Genomic DNA, 19,194 nt, shown 5'->3' with positions numbered 1-19,194 from the left:
CCAGTCTTCCGACCGGCCAGTGTACCAGCCACAACTAGATAATGTATGTATGCGAGCACGCTAATAGATACAAGAAGACAACCCCGCCATAATACCGCTGTCACATAAACAGCACAGCAGACCATAAACTGATGCCCCTAACCTCAGAGACACCCACCACTCACCCTCACTCATTAAAGAGGACTGATTACTCCTCATCCAGCGCAAACCGATCCAGGAACCTAAACGTCCTCAACCCCTCCCTAACACTATCCACAAACTCGGCCCCAACCGTCTGCCCCACCACAACACCCTCTCTCTCATCATCAATCCCCGCATTCCGCAACGCACCCTCCCCACTCCCAACCGCCCCCACCGTCTTCCCGAACCGAAACGCATCCACCAGCACCTGCAACGGTCTTCCAGCCGGATACAGGGTGCTCACCGCACTAGCCGTAGAATTGCGCTGTGGTGCAGTGACCGATCCCTCCGGAAAGAGACCCTCCGCACCAGGCGCGACAATCACCGCATCGAACTGGATCGCGTCCGAGGCCGAATACGTCTGATCGACTCCGTCGGTCAATCTTTCCGCGACGACTACTACGTCCACTTCATCGTCTTTCAGCTCTGTCGCGAGGTCCTGTGCGGCGGTGATCGACGAGGGGGTTTGCACGGAGGCGAGGAAGCCAACCTTCAGGTTGGAGAGTTTCTTGAGTGGCGTGCCGAAGGTGCCTACGTCGGTGGTTTTGTTGTCGTGGTAGTATGTCGGGTCTGGGGAGGGGGCGGGGACGTCGATGGCGCGGGCGACGCGTCGGGCGAGGTCGTTGGAGATGCGGTTGAGTTGGATGATGACGTTTTGGCGCACCGTGGTCGATTTAATGTTGCTGGTTTCGAAGCGGATGGCGTCGATTAGGAATTGTTGTTCCGTGGGGACGAGGGAGTTGTAGAAGAGCCGCGGTTGGGACCAGACGTCTTGGAAGGTCGGGGACGTGCTGCGTAGGAGGTGGCCTGAGGTGGTGCGGCCCGGGGAGGTGAAGAAGCCGTTGCCGGTTGTTTGGTTGGCTTGTTTCGGGGAGGCGGAGTTGAGGGTGTTGGGGCTGTAGGCGTTCGGGTTCAAGGGGATGTACATTTGGCCTAAGATAAGTGGGTGGGTGGTTAGTGGGAGGTGAACGGGGAGGTAAGGGAGGGAGGAGGGGATTTACCTGCGCCATCGCGGTTGTTGTTGTGGATTGGGACGCGGGGCTGGTTGATGGGCAGCTGTTCGAAGTTGGGGCCGCCATGGCGGTTCAACTGGGTGTCGAGGTAGGAGAAGAGACGGCCCTGCAGCAGAGGGTCCTCGGTGAAGTCGACTCCGCGGACGATGTGGCCGGGTTGGAACTGGTTGCGGTTAGATTGGTTCGTAGCGTAGGTAAGGTCCATGAAGGTTATGCGGGCGGAGAGACAGGGAAGCAAGGAGCGACATACCATGACTTGCTCGGTCTCCGCAAAGTAGTTGAGCGGGTTGCGGTTGAGGGTCATTTTTCCGAGTTTCGTGATAGGCACGTACTCTTCCGGCACGATCTTGGTGGGATCAAAGAGATCGAACCCGAAGCGCAGCTGGTCTTCTTCGTTCATGATTTGCACGCCGAGCTGTGGATGTTAGTTTTGAGTTCGCTGCAAGGGGATGTGTAGCAACATACCTCCCACTCCGGGTACCGTCCATATTCAATCGATGTCCAGAGATCCTGACGCATAAAGTCCGAGTTCTTGCCCGAGACCTGTTGCGCTTCTTCCCAGACCATGCTGGCCTTGCCCTGCAGCGACTTCCAATGGAACTTGACTAGCTTGGACGTGCCGCTGTCCGTCACGAGCCGGTATGTGTGCACGCCGAAGCCGTCCACATGCCGGAAGGAGCGCGGAATACCATGTCCAGCCATCGCCCAGAAAAGAGTATGCAGAGCACTGGGCTGTTGGCTGAAGAAGTCCCAGGCCGAGTCGTGGGCAGTAGCAGCTTGGGGAATCTCGCTGTCACCTCTGGGCTTGACGGCGTGGATCAGATCGGGGAATTGAATGGCATCCTGAATGAAGAACACGGGGATGTTGTTTCCGACGAGATCTGACGGGTCAGTGTTTGGCTGAGAGTAGAGAAAAAAAGGGATGGCTTACCGAAATTACCCTCATCAGTGTAGAAGCGAGTCGCAAAACCGTGCACATCGCGAGCAAGATCGGTACTGCCACGACTACCAGCGACAGTGGAGAAGCGCACGAACATGGGAGTTTCCTTGCCCTTTTCGGAGAGAAAAGAGGCCGCCGTGAGATTGGAGAAGTCGCCGTAGGAGACGAAGACACCATGGGCACCGGCGCCACGGGCATGTACGGCGCGTTCGGGAACCTACATTCTTAGTGGTGCAATTGCGTTGTAGACGAACAATAGAACTTACTCGTTCATGATCGAAGCGCTGAATCTTCTGGCGGAAGATGAAGTCCTCCAGCAAAGTGGGACCGCGTTCACCAGCGCTCAAACTGTTCTGGTCCTCAATGGGGCCGCCCACGTCGGAAGTGAGGTAGGTGTTATTGTCATTGAGGTAGTACTGAGAGAGGAATTCCTCAGTGGATTCTGAGGCATCTGAGGCGTCGCGAGCAGAGAGGTCACGACTCATGTAAGGGCAGGCGGCATTAGCGAGGCCAATGAGGCCGACGAGGCCGATGGGACGCATGGTCGCGTGGAAGGGAAGGGGAAGATTGGACTAGGTCCAGGGAAGATGAGGCAATTGGAGAAGTGAGAGGGTGAAGGAAGGGGAGGGGAAGGGGAGAGAAGAGAGGGGGAGACTGAGGGAGTTATATAGAGTAAATGGGATTGGCATTGGCATTGCATTGGCATTGGCAGTGAGTAGCTACTATCTGAGTAGATACTAGTAATACTAGTACGAATGTAGGAGCCGTCTGTTCCCAGCATGTTCTGTTAGATACCAGTCGGGTGTGTACCTTACTTGGGATGATATCTTTCGGTAAGGAATCCTGGGATGCGTATTGAGATGCAGACACACGGCCAATGGCGCGTTGCTCATTGGCCGGGGGGTCCATGCCCCGGCCGAGACCCAGGCTTGGCGATGAGGAGGAGGTCGAAGCTGACTGGCGGGAGGGCTTGGTAATCGGGAGGTCTGGATGAAAGGGACTGGCTTGGCAGGCGATGACGTTGAATTCCACTCGTATCGTGCCATAAAATACAGTATTATCACGATGAAAATAATAAAATGACAAAATAGCAATGATGTTGCACAAAACCTGAAAATAGGAAGTGTCGGGATTGTCAATTAGTCTTCCCCACTCATGTAACAATAACAATGATAACAACAACAACACACTACTAGTAATTGGTCTTCCCCTTGCAGGGTGAGAACTACAATTCAGCTGTGACCCAAATACTTACTGTACTACCTCAGGCATAAACTTACTAACAACCAGGGACAGGCTTTATGCACGAGGAAGATAATTCTACAACGTACATTGGCCGGACATGTTCATGTTCATGTTCCATCTGCAGGACCCTAACCAACTATTAATAACTAACCCGACGGTTCCTTACAGCACATCCCCTCCCCCAGTCACACTACTACTAGTACCACTACTAGTACTACAACTAAATATGATCAGACCATCCCGCCAAGCCTACCCCCGCAGCCGGGGATTCTTGGTCCTGCAACGTGCTGAATTTCCATCACACCGACGCGTCGCCGCCCAGACTCACTCACAAAGAAAGAAAGAACATCACAAAATTTCTATTTCTGTACAATGCCTAGTCTACACATCCCCTATCATCTATCATACTAGTAGTATACTATACTAGTATCTAAAAATACTTCGGCCAAACCGGATCCTCCCACGTCCTTCCCCCCTTTATCAACTGACTATCCACTCCATCCGCTCCCGAAGAAACATACAACACCTTGGCCTGTGCCCCCTCATTCCAATACTTATACGTCACTCCCTTAGGCACAAACACCACATCTCCCATCTCCACTCTGGCAGTCTCATACTCCCCAATCTGCACCTGCACGCTACCCTCCAGCACCTCCAACGCCGCCGGGCCCGCCGTCCACGTCGGCGCCGTCGCGTTGCTCGGCTGCCGACTCATGATGATCGTGCTCAGGGTATAGTTTGTATCCTGGGCCTGCGTGGCCGTCACCAATGGCTGCACGATCTGGTACGCCCCGTACTGCGAGTTGAGGTACTTGGGGCCGTAGTTGTTGGCGATGAAGTATGGCTTGCCGGCGGCGCCGAGGGTATCGGATTCGGCGTGCCAGCCGGAGTCGGAGGGTGCAGTGCCGTTGACGAAGTCCCGGCGGGGAGTGAAGTCGAGTTGGGCGTAGACGTCGTATTGTTGCAGGCTGGAGATGGTGCTGCTGTCGGGACCGGTGGCGGAGGAGGAAGAAGAGTTGCCGGAGCCAGGTACGTAGGGGGTTTCGGTGCCGGAGGTGTAGTTGGTGCCGAGGGCGTAGAAGAGGTCCCTATTATTTCAAGATTCGATTAATATGCTGATATGTGAGTACATAGATGGGGTATTGGTTTACTCGAATCCACCAGGAACAATCACTCCCACCATCTCAGTGTCCGGGTCGAGGATCTGGAACGTGTGTGTTGTGTTCCGAGGTACAGAGCCATAGTCTCCCTGTGTGAGGAGACGGGCCTCCTGTTCTCCATCGCCCTTTTGGGCCCAGAGCTGAAAGCGACCCTTGAAGTTGAAGAAGTTCTCATAGTGCGTGTGGTGGATGTGAGGGAGGACACCGAGGGAGCCGCTCGAGGGCGCATTGGTGCTCATCAGCGTGAAGGCATAATCGGAGGAGGGGCCGGTGACGGTGAACCGGTACAGTTGGGAGTCAATCGTCACGGCATGTGAGTTCTCATAGTGAGGGAGGATATAGGGGCGAGGGGACGACGGGGCCTCGGAGACGTAGAGGTCCTCGACGGATAGGGCTGAGGAGAGGGCCAAAAGAGAAGAGAGAACGAGAGAACGCATGACGATGGAGTCTTCAGATCCAGATTCCGATCAGATCTTGCTAATTCTTCGATTGATAGACATTCTCTGCAGCTACGATTCTACACACTTATACCCTTCGCGTGGACAATGAAGCCCGATACTTCACCCCGGAAATCCCGAGATTCTGCAACAGGGCCCATCTGGTACGCGAAATGAGCTGCAGACCTCGTCGCAGGTCCCGACTTGTTGGAATTGCAGATACCTCAACGACCAGGCAAGACAATAGGGCAGACGAACCTCGGTGCCTGTACGTATCAGGGCATGAGTCTCCGGAATGACGAAATGCCGTGAGTGTCGGAAATTCCGAGAGTAGGAATAGCGATCAACAGGTCCACTGCAGGAACTATCCAGGCCAAGGACGCCATTCTTGGCGGGAACAGAGTGAGTCGTCGTCCTGCCTTGGATTCTTCACGCCCCGGGCTGCAGATTATCTGCAACCACCTATACCTACCTTAAATCCCCATATACTCTAAAAGTATCATTTACAGGAATATCAAATGTCTACTTACTCTGCACCTCTAACACAGAAACCACCCAGCAACACTGAAGAAACCAAATGCCCCCGATGTCGATCACCGTCGATCATTCAAGGTCCGAGAGGTCCGATAAACGGCGGGTCGTCAGGTCGGCATTTGTCTTTGCGGAAAAACCACACAGGCAGCGGGGAAATGCCGCATACAGAGTAGTCTACCCAATGTCAACCGGACTTATACAGTAGTCTGTAGATAATAGCCATACACTAACCCACTCTAGTAAGTCAAGACATCGCTTGTAAGTCCACGACAGACGGATCCAGGAACATTGACGGTCAATAAGCACGTAAATAGCATAGGGTTGTCCGTGAAGATTGACTAAGCGGGAACAATCGGAAAATAACTAATTTGCCAGACTCCGTAGGAGGGAACTTGTGGCTGTACACTTGGGTCAGTTATGAGGATCTGCTTGCACCAAGACTTGGTGCGGACAGTGGCCGAGTAAATAATCTATCAGTGTCTGCATTTGTGCTCCGTGGTGTTGGGGGGACAGTGCCAAGGATAGTTTGACGTGAAACGTGCCGCCAGTTTTATCTACTTTCGCTTCTTTCTTTTCACTGGTAGATTATTATCTCTCGGTAGTGGATAACCCGAGAAGAAACATTTCCAGCTGAGCTCATTACGACATAGACACCATATAACATATTGTAAACATGTAAAAAGGTAAAGGGAAAATTGAAATGAAAAGAAGATGTGTGTTGTTGTGGGGTGTGTGCGGGTAAAAAAAGTGCAATGAAAAAAAAGGAGAAAAAAGAATTGTCCCTGGGCGGGGTCGAACCGCCGATCTCAGTGATTCCTGTATGATGAAACCATAAGCACTATGCCTTAACCACTTGGCCACAGGGACAACTGTTTTATGTGGGGAATTTCTTAATATGGCTTATACCCTACTTTTGGCATATCCGATATCCCGGGGTGAACTTTTATTTTTTTTTTTTTGTTTGTTCATGGTTCCTTGGGTTGATTGTGGGGAGGGGGAAGCTTTAAGTTTGGTACGACGTGACTTTTGCCTTTGTAGAGTGGCGTGTCTTGTTTATTTGGGTTGGTGTTGTTGTAGCTAAATGTATCTGAGGGGTTTGGGTTGTGGTTTTGACTGACGTGCGACCGAAATACATAGATTCGCAGACCATGAAGCAAGGTAGACTATCAGGCTATCTATCTATTCATCAGTTGTTTATTTTCTAACTACAGTACATATTAAATCTTCTCAATCGTTCAGTCATCATTATCATCCAACAAATCTGATAAGTTCCATCACTTCTCCAACCTGTCGTTCTCACCACACCCCCCGACAGACAGATTGCTCTATCCCGCCGACCGTCTCACAGAGCGAGCGACAGCATTAGAGCCTACTACTTGCATCACTCCCCTGAGACCCTCTCATCCGGCGATAAACAGAACACACATCCTGCACATTATCCTTCCCCCAACTAACGAGAAGTTTATTCCTCTGGACAAAGTCCATAGTATCCAGCATCTTCTCTTCCCTCCGCTCGCATTCCGTATCCGAGAGCTCGCCATCAGCACACCGCAGATAAACTTTCAACATGTTGAAATGCTTATCCTTAGGGAGATGGAACGTATTGTAGTTCTGGTTGATTTTTCGGTGGATGGTAATGTCCCATGGATCTCTCCTAAAATAAAATACCACCATCATTAGTATACTACTCATGTCTATGACACAGAAAGGAAAGGAAAGAACAAACTCACGTATCCAGCGACATCCCCTCCGCGACCACCGCATCCCAAACCATCCCCACGGGCAACGCCAAATCCATCACAACCTGCCGAACAGGAACATCCGGCGTATACGAGAAGATAAAACTCTCATCATCGACCAACAGAAACGCCTTCGGACTCTCCAGCACAGTCATTCCGCAATCGCTCAGTATCTTCTTATCGAGCTTCGTGTATGCCGAATCCTGCAGCAGGATTTCGATTTCTGTCGCTGTCCATGCCATTTCCTGCAGAATTCGTCGCAGCATAAGCAGGAATGCGTGCTGGTAGGCACTTCGCTCCCTGGTGAACTTGTCAAGTCTGAGGTTGGTTATGCTATTGCAGCCGAAGGCGATGATCTTGCTGACGGGACGTTTGATGGTCGGTAGATTGCGCAGAGCCGCGAGCATGTCCTTGTAGAGGGTACTGTCTGTCCAGGTGTGGAAAATGGTGTTGAAGCTTTCGTGCGCGGATGCTATTTCTTTCTTGGTGGGGTCGTAGTCGTCGTAGTCGTCTTCTTCATCGTCTTCGTCTTCCCCGTCTAGACGGCGGAATTTGTGGCCTAGGGCGAGGTTCGAGTATAGGTAGGAGGGATGGCGTGTTTCGGGGCTGGGGGTGATGTAGTCTGTTGGGGCGGGGAAGAGTTCGAGGAAATGTTTTACACTGAATTTATGGTCGATTAGTATTTGCAATTTAGTAGATGATGAAGAAGTAGAGGAAGCAATACGTACCCAACCATAGCTACACCCTGTTTATTGCGCTCAATCCTTTCCGTCATCACTTCAAACCCCACATCCGCGCCATCCAAAGCAGAAATGTACACGATATCCCCCGGCTTACACTTCTCCACTCTAGCCTGTGCCTCCTGGATGGCTTCCTTGGTCCACCGGGGTGTCCCCTCTGGATATAGTTCTTTGTACCGTTGCGCCCTAAGGTGTGGATGCAAACCGGTCTCCGGCCCGCTAGGTCGTAGAGACGGCTGTAGGCCGATCTCCGAGGCGGCAAGGCTTTGGGTGGTGTTCGTCGGTGGTGCCACGTCCATGGGGTCGCTTGAGGTTGTGGACGACGCGCTCTCCTCGGACTCGTCGATGTCCATGGGATCGGGGGTGTACATAGTACTAGGAGTAGTCATATCGATTATATGGACTGTTCACGAGAGTAGAAGATTCAAGCTAGATTCGGCGAAGATAGGTGAATGCGAAGGTCGTTGATTCGATTTCTAGTATAGTCTCGATGACCAGCGACAAGGATGATTCAAGAAGGAGTTGCATGTTGGAGTAATTTATACTTGTTTTTGAGAGATGTGGAGAGGAAAACAGTAAAGGTAGGTTTCCAGGACAATTGATCCTATTGCGGCTCTTCCCTGTACATTCACTGTCAGTTGGACTATAGGTTGGGGAGTCGTAAAGGTTATTGTTGAAACCAGGTTTCCAGGGAGATTCGGGAAGAGAAAGAAAAGAAAGTATGCTGTATATAGATGGTAAGTGCCGCATGATGATAGTGCAGCAGCTCAGACATTGGATGTGAATAGGGAGAAGTATCATGTTTTAATGCTGAGGTGTACAGCCATGCCTCGCATTAGAGGCTATTCATTGTGCATCAATGGTTGGCAGTTGGTGACATGGGTGGCTTGCATTGCTGTATTGACTGTAGGCTACCGTGAATATATCGTCTAGCTGATATGCCGAGGTCTGTATCACCCGCTAGTTAATGAGATGGACCACGGAAAATTGTTCCGTTGTTCGAAAGTAACAGAGGAATTATGTTCCGGGATAAACCATAGAAAATGCCCCACAAATCCAACCATTCAGTTTGAATCAAAATCGAACAACACATCCATACAAGGTTACCCTGTCTATCACCCACGATCCGACCAGAGTTAGATTACGTCACCTGAAACAAAAGCAAATGATATTTTCATCCTTTCCCACCATAGCTATTCGATGGAATGTAAATAGCTCATTGAATATTAAACATCATAGCACCATGGTTCAAAGCTCGCAGATAAGATATTGCTATACCTCTGGCCTATGCCCTAATCATTCGCCTCCTCTGTACCAGGACTTTGAGAATTCTCTGACCCTTCCGCGCTTTGATCTGCAATAATTTTGCCCAGCCGCCTAAGGTCATCGGTTATATCGTCAGGCTGGATGCACAGCTCGAGGAAGGCGAGTTTATCCGACTCTGCATCCACCCTATCCAGTGCTTGCTTCAAATCCCCTATTGTCTTGATCTTCATGGCGAACATGGGCGGACTGTCCTCTAGCCCCTCATCTTCCTTGCTGGCATAAGGATTATGCGACGGAGCGTGAGGTTTTGAAGAAAAGGAATTGGCCAATTGGACATAGTCCCAGTTTGCCAAGTAGTTATACGGTCCATCATGCATAGCAGTCTACTCCGTTGTCAGTGATGTCCACGACTTGTTCTAATTGACTTACCTCGATCTTGTAACCCAGATTGTTGAAAAGAAATATGATCGCGTTCGCTCTATGCCGAATCATGGTGCTGACTTCTTGCGCTGTCATCTGAAACCCTCCATCTCCAATAAGGATGATGGATCGACCTTGTGTCCGAGCAAGCTGGGAACCAAATCCAGCAGGCAATGCCCAACCGATAGAGCAATATGGAAATTGTAGCTGGCAGTTGGCTTCAGGGGGGAGGAGAATATGATTAGCAATGAGCCATGACTCTCCTGCGTCGCAGAGCAACGTGTCATGCTCCTTTATAAGTCCCTGGATACCGCTGATAGCGCTTTTCAAGGTTAAGGGTGTCTCTGAGGTTTCTGTTTCCTCGGGGGGCAAGCAACCAAGAAGTGGCTTGGGTCGCGGAATGGAATCAGTCTTCGGTTTCATTCCAGACATGATGAGCTGCGCTACCAATGCATCAATCTTCACAGGCTTAATGTGCTTTCCGTCGGGCAGCTCGACCCAGTCATTGTCCACGCTAATCATGCGATAACCTTCTTGCTTATTGCTACTCATCATAACATGAAGATCGGACCAATTTCCACCAAGAACTAACCAGAGATCTGAGCGCATGACAATTTGCTCACCCTCTGGGTTCGTCATCCCAGCCCAGAACTGACCGCAATACTGCGGATGAGATTCATCGATGCAACGGCCATCGGGCTGACAAAGAACCGCACAACCAAGCTTGTCTGCTAGACGTTCAATTTGACGACGGGGGAGAGATAGACCTGCTAGACTCCCAAGCAATAGCACAGGCCTTTGAGACGAGTTCCATATACTCTTAATGGATTCTACAGCCTCTTCTAGCACGCGTGGCTGGCTCTTCGAGTTCACCTTCCGGCTCAGTGGCGAAGGTTGAGCGCATGCGGCGGAACCAAGATCATTAGGAATCTCAATGTAGACCGGCATATTGGAGTCGAGGCATTCACCTATCGTATCATCCAGTACATCAGAGGCAGTCTCTGCAGATTCGAGGCGCACGGATGCAGCAGTAACTCCTTCGAATGCACGGAGGGCCTGGTCTTTATTCTTAGCGCTGGGAGCGTGATGCAGAAATTTGTCGCTTTTCACCAGGCTCGTGGTGGGACAACCGGAGAGTATAATCAATCTGATATTTTGCGAGCAGGCTCCTGATACGGGATTGAGAACAGAGAGACTGCCTACAATGTAGGGAACAACGACAACCGCAATGCGGGCTGGTGATACGCGGGCGTATCCATCTGCGGCATATCCAGCGTTTAGCTCGTTGCAGCACGTCACCATACGAAGATTGGGGTTCTTCAGCAGATTATCGAGGAGGAAGAAATTAGTATCCCCTAATAAGTTAGCAAGCGATACGAAATTATAGATTGATATACAAACCTGGTACAGCGAAGTAATCGCGAATGCCCAGCTCCTCAAAGCGATAGGCCAGAAATGTGCCAATATTATAAGTGGTCTGATTAAATGTAGGCCGAGAGCTCGGCAAGTTCGCTACCACCTGGGGTTCTGGGATTGTTTCAGCATTAGGTATCTTGATGACTGCCTCGCCGAGCAATTGACTGCCATAACGTAACGGCGCTTCTGGGTATGTTCCTTTAGGTATATCATTCTGCATAGAATGGAGAATTCGAGGAAGCTCGTCCAGTGCAAAATCATGGCATGGTTGATAGAACCTTTCTTCGGTGAAAACAAGGATAGCCTTTTCTATCTGTTCTCGAGTACCCCCATAAGGTACAACTTTCACCTGCGCCATCCTTGACACCAACTTAGATATGTCAATGCCAATCGGGGTCCCTGGAGGCAAGCCCACAACGACAACTGTTCCTCTAGGTTGCACATACTGGGATTGGTAAGAAGGTAGTTATATCAGGCGCCGCTCAGGAAAAGACTAACCTGAAGTGCCCCTTTGAGAAGTGCTCCCGATCCCTCTATTATAATTGCAGCATCGGGCCCGTCGCCAATCATACCCTGAACTTCAGCCACCATATCGGCTGGGGAATTGTAATCTATGTAGTACTCGGCACCAAGCTTCTGTTTATATAGGTGATCACTATAATCTCCTGTAGATATGACCAGAACTCGACAGCCACGGGCCTTAGCGTATTGACATGTCAATGTTGTTAGTCCGCCTGGCGGTCCCGCAACAGCTTCATCGCGTTAGCTGTGGCCTATTAATTATAACCATTCATGGACAGACGTACCTAGAAGGCTATCGGGCTGTGCACCACTTTCCTGTACCGCTCTGAAGCACGTAGTCCCGACGCAGATAATCTAAGTAGGATATTAACGATCTCAAGGGTAATAGATGACGAGCCTGAGCTTACCGGAGCCACAACATCAAGAGGGATCTGTTTAGGGAGTCGCACGACATGGCATGCTTGGCTGATGCAGTATTCCCGAAAGGTACCATCAACTGAATATCCGGTCATCCGAGCGTGTGGGCACGAGACGTAATCTGATTGTTTATCTGCATCGCAGACACCACAGGTCCTATTGATACACTAATCGAACGTCAGAAGCATACCATTCCAGCAGCAATGGTGGATATTACCTGTATACCGACATGATCACCAATGTTAATGTCCTTCACTTCGTTACCGGCCGCTACAACAATACCCGTACCTTCGTGACCATCTTACACCGGAAGTCAGTATAATGTGGGAAAGCTTCGACAGCCGTGGACCTGCACACCGACGCGATGTTCCTTTCTAGTGACATGATTTCCTAGAGTAGTCAGCGCCTGGTGTCTTAGTCTGGGACCGGATAAGGTTAACCTCTCCACTGATGAAGGGCGGAGTGACAAAGCCCGGAGAACTTCAAGTTGACCAGTACTTCGTCGGGACCTGGGGATAGAGGGGGGTTGTTTCTGCATTCCCGACCTGATACATCAGCAGGCGAACAGAGCGACAAGTGTGCACAGAAAATTAAAAATCCTCACCAGTAGTAATGCGTGGCCGCCCGAACAGCTGAGGCTGTGGCATTGGCATTGTCTGAATCGGGGCCATTGCTGTTCCGATGTTTCTTTGTCGAAGTATTAGGAAGAGTAAAAGCAGCAACAAGCGCTACTGCGAAAGAGAATGACGACCTGTGGCGATAGTTAAAGAACTATAAACTCACCAGATCAATTCCTCAGCCTGTTCTGCTAGCGAGTTCACCATCCGCCACCCCGGATCATGTGCATGTTTTTATAAAATCCATGAGTACGTGAAGGCTGCGCACAGACATATTATCATCCATAGGTAAGATCTCAAAGCCCCTGATGACCTGAGTGAGTTCCAGAAATTAAAAACACCTTAGAAGGATATACTTTCTAAAAACCTGGCACCCGCAAACATGGGGGGAGAAATGAGGAAACAGCCCGCCGGTGGATCGAGACACATCTCAGGTGACTAAGCTTACATCACCTGGAGCTCGACAGGTAAATGGGAGCTAATAAAGTCATGGGACCTCGCATTAATCTGAACAGTAGCCAGAATTGTATGCAAACTTCATGTACAGCAAGTGGAGGGATTTATACCCGGTTTCACTGCCAGGGTAGTAGAGAGAAGCGATAACATTCGAATGCAACCAGGCAGACCCATATTCCATCAGCAGAAGTATGCCCACAAGCCCAATGCAGCAGGGTTACCTGGGGATCCTTGTCTATTGACTCGAGAGGCCTATGAACCAAGAACAGAAAATGCGCTTAACAGTAACTCATAGCAGCATATCTCGCGTATCACATGGCTATGGTCATCGTAGTCATGGTATTTCAGTTGCGCACTTCCTTGGCTAAGTTGCTGAGACTTGATTGTGAGACATGTTGCTGGGATAGCCAAGCTTGATGGCCAGCTATCAAGGTAGTCTAGACGTCCGCGTTACTACAAGAAATGATGCCGAGCAAAGTGTCTGATACTCTCGGTCCCTGTCTGACCGCATGCTATAGCATTTTCTTGCAATGGCAGAAGCGTGAAAGGTGCGGACCGACATTGCCGGGCCTGTGTGAGCAAAACAGTTGCCTACGAAGCTACTACAGGGATTAACAGACAGGCGTCTGCTCCTCGGTAGACATCGCATGTGCTTATGCGCTGTTTGTAGTTGATATTCTGGTTCTAGAGGGAGAGAAAAGGAGACTCACGAAATCCTCGGAGAACCGATCAAACAATCCCCTGTAAGGCCTAATTTAGGAAGCCGTTGACCGCTTGTTCACTGCGCTGGTACCCGAGGAAGCGAGTGGGGGCCTTTAATCGGGAGGAAGAGCTGGGGTGTTTTGAGAACTGTCCGTCGCTAATACATGCAGCTCGTGTCCGGAAGCCGGGACCCGGTAGCTGTCTGGGAAATGAGCCATGCCGTTGTATGGATCACCGGGTGTAAATATGAGATATTCATTGCAAACCCTGCAGGTGATGTTAAGTGCCATTTGAGCAGTCAGTTTAAAACCAGAGCCAACTCAGCATGCAACGCTGAGATTTCGTCTTGGCGAATGAATCTCAAATGAACAATAGCAGAGTCGAAAGGGTCTGCTCTTGCATGCTGTGGTTACCATGACTAATTCGTAGACAACCATTGGCAGCTGTTCGAAGTATGACTGGTTCTTAGCCAACTTTCGGCGTCTGCGAGCCAGGAAATTGACTGATCATAACGTGCAATTGATGAATCGATGGTAGTCTGTGAGTCATCAACAAAGTATGTGCTCCAGCGGTTGCTCCAGCGGTAACTGCAGCTCAAGTATGGGTTGGCACATCTTGAATGAGGTCTCCAGTAGAGCAGCCGGCAATTACGTAATTGGAAGAAACGGTTGACCTCAAGCCTTGTGAGGTGGCTACAAATGAGCCACTCTTTCATGAATCAAGACGCCCGATAGACAGGAGCCTTGTAGTCGCAACAAGGTAAAATTAAGAGCAGCCAGAAGCGACGCGGAGTCGCGGGGCCCGATGTGGTACGACGGGTGATTTCTGGGGATTTCGGGAGCGCCCTACGGCGACGACTGCCGGTTACCGAAAAAGGGGAAGTTCCCGGAATGGGCCAACCAGAAACGAGGGATTATTATCAGAATACCCACTTTCGGAGATAAGGGCTATCGCAATTTTTTTTTCCTGCAGCGTCCAGGCCCGCAAGAGCAGATGCCCAATATGCAGGGTTCAATAAGCTGTCTGGCTCAAGACCCTTTGTGTAGACCCTTTCTTACTATTTATACCAGCTTCCTGTAACCAGTACTGTATCTCTGCCAGTTCTACTCAATCGCGTTGGTGTACATTGAGCGCTTGTGCGAACGTTCTTATCCAACGAGGGCAATTCGCAAGCTACCAATCTGGGAATGGCTGATATTGAGACCCATGTACGCCATAGCCTGGACCAAGGGGCCCACGCAACCATAGAGAAATCGGCTTCACAGGTAATAGCAGCAGAGGAACAAGATGACACTTTCGATGAGAAATATCCAGAGGGAGGTCTTCAAGCCTGGCTTGTGGTATTAGGGTCATGGTGTGCAATGGTTCCCTCAATGGGATTGTTGAATACCATTTCAGTCCTCCATGCATGGACATCCACCCATCAGCTCTCTGAATATTCTGAATCCAGTGTTGGATGGATTTTTGGCGTCTTCAGCTTCTTCCTATATTTTGCGGGCGCCCAGGTCGGTATGTTTTATCCCAATATCCACACATCAAGCGCAGCGGCTGATTTGACGATGCCGACAGGTCCGATATTTGACAGCCGTGGACCGCTGCCAGTTGTAGTTCCGGGCTCGATTGGTTTGGTGGTAGCAGTATTCTGCTTTAGTGAGAGCACAGGTTAGTCTTATTTCATGATTGTTCGAGGGTGCCACTAACGCATAACAGAGTACTACCAAATCATGCTCTCTTTTAGCGTCCTAGGCGGCCTCTCATCCTGCTGTCTCTTCACTCCTGCCATCTCCGCCATCGGGCACTGGTTCAATGTTCGGCGTGGCATTGCCACCGGAATCGCCTGTACAGCCGGCGGACTCGGTGGCGTCTTCTTCCCCCTAATCATATTGTATGTCGCCCCGAAGCTGGGCTTCGCGTGGGCCATGCGCATCATCGGGATAATCTGTTTTGTGCTATGCGGTTGCGCATGCCTTCTTCTAAAGACACGGCTCAAGCCCGACACAAAGCGTGGCATGGCGATCGACCTTCGCGCCCTCCGAGAGCCCAACTACGCCCTCACAACGCTTGCAGTATGGATGGTCGAATTCGCTGTATTCGTACCTTATACCTATCTCTGCTCGTACGGTTTATATGCCAACATCGGAGAGTCGCTCTCGTACAAACTGTGTATCTTCCTCAACGTCGGAGCCATCCCGGGACGTGCATTCCCAGGACTCCTCGCGGACAGATTCGGACGGTTCAACGTGATGGCATTCACTGCATTAGTTTGTGCCATCATGACGCTCGCATTGTGGTACAATGCTGGCACGAATGATGGTGCCATTATCGCGTACTCGGTCATGTTCGGGTTCTGGAGCGGTGCGGCTATCAGCTTGACGCCCGTTTGTATCGCACAGGTGTGTCGAACGGAGGATATAGGCAAGCGAAACGGAACGACGTTCACTCTGGTGAGCTTCGGAACCCTAACTGCGATCCCTATTGCGGGGGCGATACAAGAGAGGGACGGAGGTGCTTTCTGGGGATTGATTCTTTTTGGTGGAATCCTGTATCTTGCGGCGTGTGCTGCATTCGTCGTCGCGAGGGGATTTGCTGGTGGTTGGAGGCTGAGAACAAAATTTTAGAAGTATGTATCTGAGACAAAACATAGAAGGATAATATAATAATGCATAGGAATACTAGTAGGGGATTCACTGTTGCAGAATTGGCTGACTGAGTGTTTGTAAGTGGAGAACAAGGAGGCTGGCAGACGGGATTAGGAAGACCCTCGCACCGCCTCGCTGTCTTGTATATACTGGCCTGCTCCGGGTGATGAGATTCAATATCTCCTGTTATAGCGTCGCCAATTCTCACTAATATCTATAAAGCGGGGTGAGGCAGGAGCAATCGGTTAGTATTAGGGGAGTAGCTAAGCAATAACCTCCTTTGCATTATTGGTTGCCTCAGGCACACAGACTAACATGTTTACTCTCCGGGACTCCCGGACCAAGTCGCAATTCTATGCTAGTGTGGAAGCAGGATCTACTCCAATTACTCTGATATGGAGCATAGAAGGTCTCTATTCTGTTAGTCTATAGTCCTGGCACCACCAGGGCGTCCGGATTCGGAAAGTATACTGTCCGAGCGACTGAAATCGATCACATTACTGGGTGCCTGAGCTGTGGTATGAACAAGGATGTCAGTAGAGGCAGTGCTGAGGAGAGTTTTTTTCCAGGGAAGCGCCCTAGCCGGGCTCATAGCCACTTGTTGTAACTTTCTGCTTTCCGGAGGATTAGTTTGGTCTGAGAGACAAGGATCATCGGCGTGACTCTGTCCCGTGTCCAAGATGGAGGCAACCCCCATGCCTCTGGCAAGTGCTGTAAGAGAGACCAGAAGCTTGCATCACAATGCCTCCGTCGAAAATGATTTCTCTGGAGCCGAGTATGAATGAATGATCACTGCGTTGCACAGGATGCGACTTCGTGAACGCTAGCCTCAGTGGCGCGGAATGCACGTTCCCAGGACTAGACTAATGCAAATCAGGATGCAACCATTTGCCTTGTTGAACAGCACCACTCGAGCAGAAGGCAGGACGAAGCCACAGTGGGTACACTGTTTCCAGACGAGTTCCTCCCGAACACGTCCTCGAAGCATGGAATGGGTATTTGGCCTCACTCTGGCCTGGAAGTAGTGCACACTTTTCTAATTGGCATAGCTTTGAAGCAACATCTTAGACAGACTTCCGGTGAAAGTGATTCCGTAGACAATATTGATGACACACCGCGGGAGGTGTGTGGAGTGTCGCGAACCGCATGACTCGAATATCTTTACTACAATGAACATATTGCTGCTTGTAACCAGGGGTTTCGGTGCCACCGATTGGTGGATAGGAGAAGTCCGGGAGTAGTTGAAAATGAATTCTCTTCGTGACTAGAGAAGGAAAAAGTAACGAGAGCGCACCGCGCTCTCCGTCCTCGTAAGCTGGATAGGACTCGTTATGTCGGTGGGGGCAAGTTCACCAGGGCAGCCTAGCCTCCATTCTGATGACTGCAAAGTTGGCGTCGAGCTGGATCATGATACGTGCGCAAGGTATCTCAAGGTGGGTAAGCAGTACGAATAGAAATCTGTAGCGTCGAGTATGTGAGTACCCTGCTATCCGGATTGGGAGTTAGAACTCGCCAATCTCGAGGAGGACGAAAAACTCTTACTTGCACTAGTCAAAGACGGCGAGAAAATGGTGGTCACTAATAGACCAGACACACACACGGGCGCTTCGGAGCGTTTCAGGCCGCCAGAGAGAGTAGGAAAAGGAGACAGAGCAGAATGAGGACCTTGAGTGACCGGGAAGACACGTGAGTGCCACCAAGGTGCTCATGCTCTCAAGGTGCTCATTCTCTCCATTTTATAAGTATTCTGACTTTCAACACCCGCACAACGATTCCTCTCGTTTCTTTCCTTCCTTTCGGTCATGAATGCTGGTCTTCGCTCACCTGGCAGGTGTATCCAAGATGAGACGGATGAAGGAGGTTGATCGTCATTCACCAACCCGTGATTAGAATCCACTTCAGGCGACGGCTGCTGACATTTAGCGTCTTTTCTGGTCAAGCCTGTGGTGGGGAAGCAGGGTCAGGCAACGCTCCCTCACTAACCAAGGTTTAGCCATGCTACAAGAGTTATTGCAGGCTGTTATGTAACTCGCCGTTCAGCTGCCTCACCCCACAGCCGACTCAAGCCAAATGAGGGGCTGCACCGTCATGCTTGGTGCAGCGTGGAATGGTTATGACGCGCGGATAGCGCAGGAAAATGGCACGACGGATGAAATTGGTTGCTCTGGAAGGACATAAATAGGCCCTCATGCCTCTGGTTGCTCGATCTTTTCTAATTAACCACAAATCAAGTCTCAAGTTCTCAAGCGAAAACAAAGCCTTCAATCTCAAACTACTTTAGTACATCTTTACCGGTTTTATACCAACTTTGCCAAAATGTCTCCCTGCTCCTGCAACTGCTGCTCTGGCAACTGCTCCAGCTGCTCCTGCGCCTCTTGCAGCGTGAGTAACCCATATTTTTTGAGCCACCTGGTCTTGTATACCGCCGAAACCAGAGGAAACTAACCTTATAATAATTAGCATTAAATGCTGTCGATGCTCGCTCCCCGGCCATGACTTCACCACCGCGCCTCGGCCATCTATACCAAAACCACCAATTTCAGGCTGCATCTCGGGCTTGAAGACAACACTTTAGGGTATATTGAGATGGTTGATTTGAAACACTTGGGTGCGCAAGTGGGAGTGAATGGAATGTATTCATGATATGGGTTTATGATTTTAGTTGTCTTGTCTATCATGTCACCTACATATAAGCTTCAGGTGTGCCAAGTACAATAAAGGCTTTTAGGATAAACCTGTCCCGCAATAAAC

The 19,194-nt window shown here is 50.3% G+C and overlaps 5 protein-coding genes and 1 non-coding gene across 6 annotated transcripts; 1 reads left to right on the top strand and 5 right to left on the bottom strand.

Annotated features, from left to right (window-relative positions):
* Nucleotides 1-81: 81 nt before the first annotated feature.
* cat1 (catalase catB) lies at nt 82-2,750 on the bottom strand. Its single transcript, XM_025530149.1, has 6 exons — nt 2,400-2,750; nt 2,125-2,350; nt 1,659-2,074; nt 1,444-1,608; nt 1,182-1,356; nt 82-1,113 (listed from the first exon to the last, which is right to left on the bottom strand). The coding sequence occupies exons 1-6, from the start codon at nt 2,673-2,675 to the stop codon at nt 188-190; spliced, it is 2,184 nt and encodes a 727-aa protein (XP_025393428.1). The 5' UTR covers nt 2,676-2,750; the 3' UTR covers nt 82-187.
* A 1,049-nt stretch (nt 2,751-3,799) lies between these two features.
* On the bottom strand, nt 3,800-4,975 carry BO83DRAFT_443340 (quercetin 2,3-dioxygenase; the record flags this gene model as incomplete). The annotated part of the gene is made up of 2 exons (XM_025536439.1): nt 3,800-4,466; nt 4,530-4,975. 2 exons carry the CDS (start codon nt 4,973-4,975, stop codon nt 3,809-3,811), a joined length of 1,104 nt encoding a protein of 367 aa, XP_025393427.1. The 3' UTR covers nt 3,800-3,808.
* A 1,311-nt stretch (nt 4,976-6,286) lies between these two features.
* BO83DRAFT_t5 lies at nt 6,287-6,376 on the bottom strand. Its single transcript has one exon. It is a non-coding gene; the product is annotated as a tRNA-Ile (tRNA).
* Nucleotides 6,377-6,765: 389 nt separating this feature from the next.
* Nucleotides 6,766-8,832, bottom strand: BO83DRAFT_404799 (SRR1 family protein). Its single transcript, XM_025533747.1, has 3 exons — nt 7,977-8,832; nt 7,240-7,908; nt 6,766-7,163 (listed from the first exon to the last, which is right to left on the bottom strand). Exons 1-3 carry the CDS (start codon nt 8,375-8,377, stop codon nt 6,872-6,874), a joined length of 1,362 nt encoding a protein of 453 aa, XP_025393426.1. The 5' UTR covers nt 8,378-8,832; the 3' UTR covers nt 6,766-6,871.
* A 388-nt stretch (nt 8,833-9,220) lies between these two features.
* Nucleotides 9,221-12,700, bottom strand: BO83DRAFT_328810 (pyruvate decarboxylase; the record flags this gene model as incomplete). Its single annotated transcript, XM_025528173.1, has 10 exons — nt 9,221-9,637; nt 9,684-11,029; nt 11,076-11,535; nt 11,589-11,842; nt 11,897-11,966; nt 12,020-12,196; nt 12,247-12,329; nt 12,387-12,419; nt 12,470-12,574; nt 12,634-12,700. 10 exons carry the CDS (start codon nt 12,698-12,700, stop codon nt 9,281-9,283), a joined length of 2,952 nt encoding a protein of 983 aa, XP_025393425.1. The 3' UTR covers nt 9,221-9,280.
* Nucleotides 12,701-14,809: 2,109 nt separating this feature from the next.
* Nucleotides 14,810-16,422, top strand: BO83DRAFT_351773 (MFS general substrate transporter; the record flags this gene model as incomplete). The annotated part of the gene is made up of 3 exons (XM_025528955.1): nt 14,810-15,313; nt 15,350-15,466; nt 15,515-16,422. The coding sequence occupies exons 1-3, from the start codon at nt 14,992-14,994 to the stop codon at nt 16,420-16,422; spliced, it is 1,347 nt and encodes a 448-aa protein (XP_025393424.1). The 5' UTR covers nt 14,810-14,991.
* Between the last annotated feature and the right edge of the window lie 2,772 nt (nt 16,423-19,194).

The sequence above is a fragment of the Aspergillus eucalypticola genome, assembly GCF_003184535.1.
Source record: "Aspergillus eucalypticola CBS 122712 chromosome Unknown BO83scaffold_1, whole genome shotgun sequence".
Classification (NCBI taxonomy): Eukaryota; Fungi; Ascomycota; class Eurotiomycetes; order Eurotiales; family Aspergillaceae; genus Aspergillus; species Aspergillus eucalypticola.
Note: the sequence above shows the minus strand (reverse complement) of the source record. Positions and strands in the feature narration are given on the sequence as shown.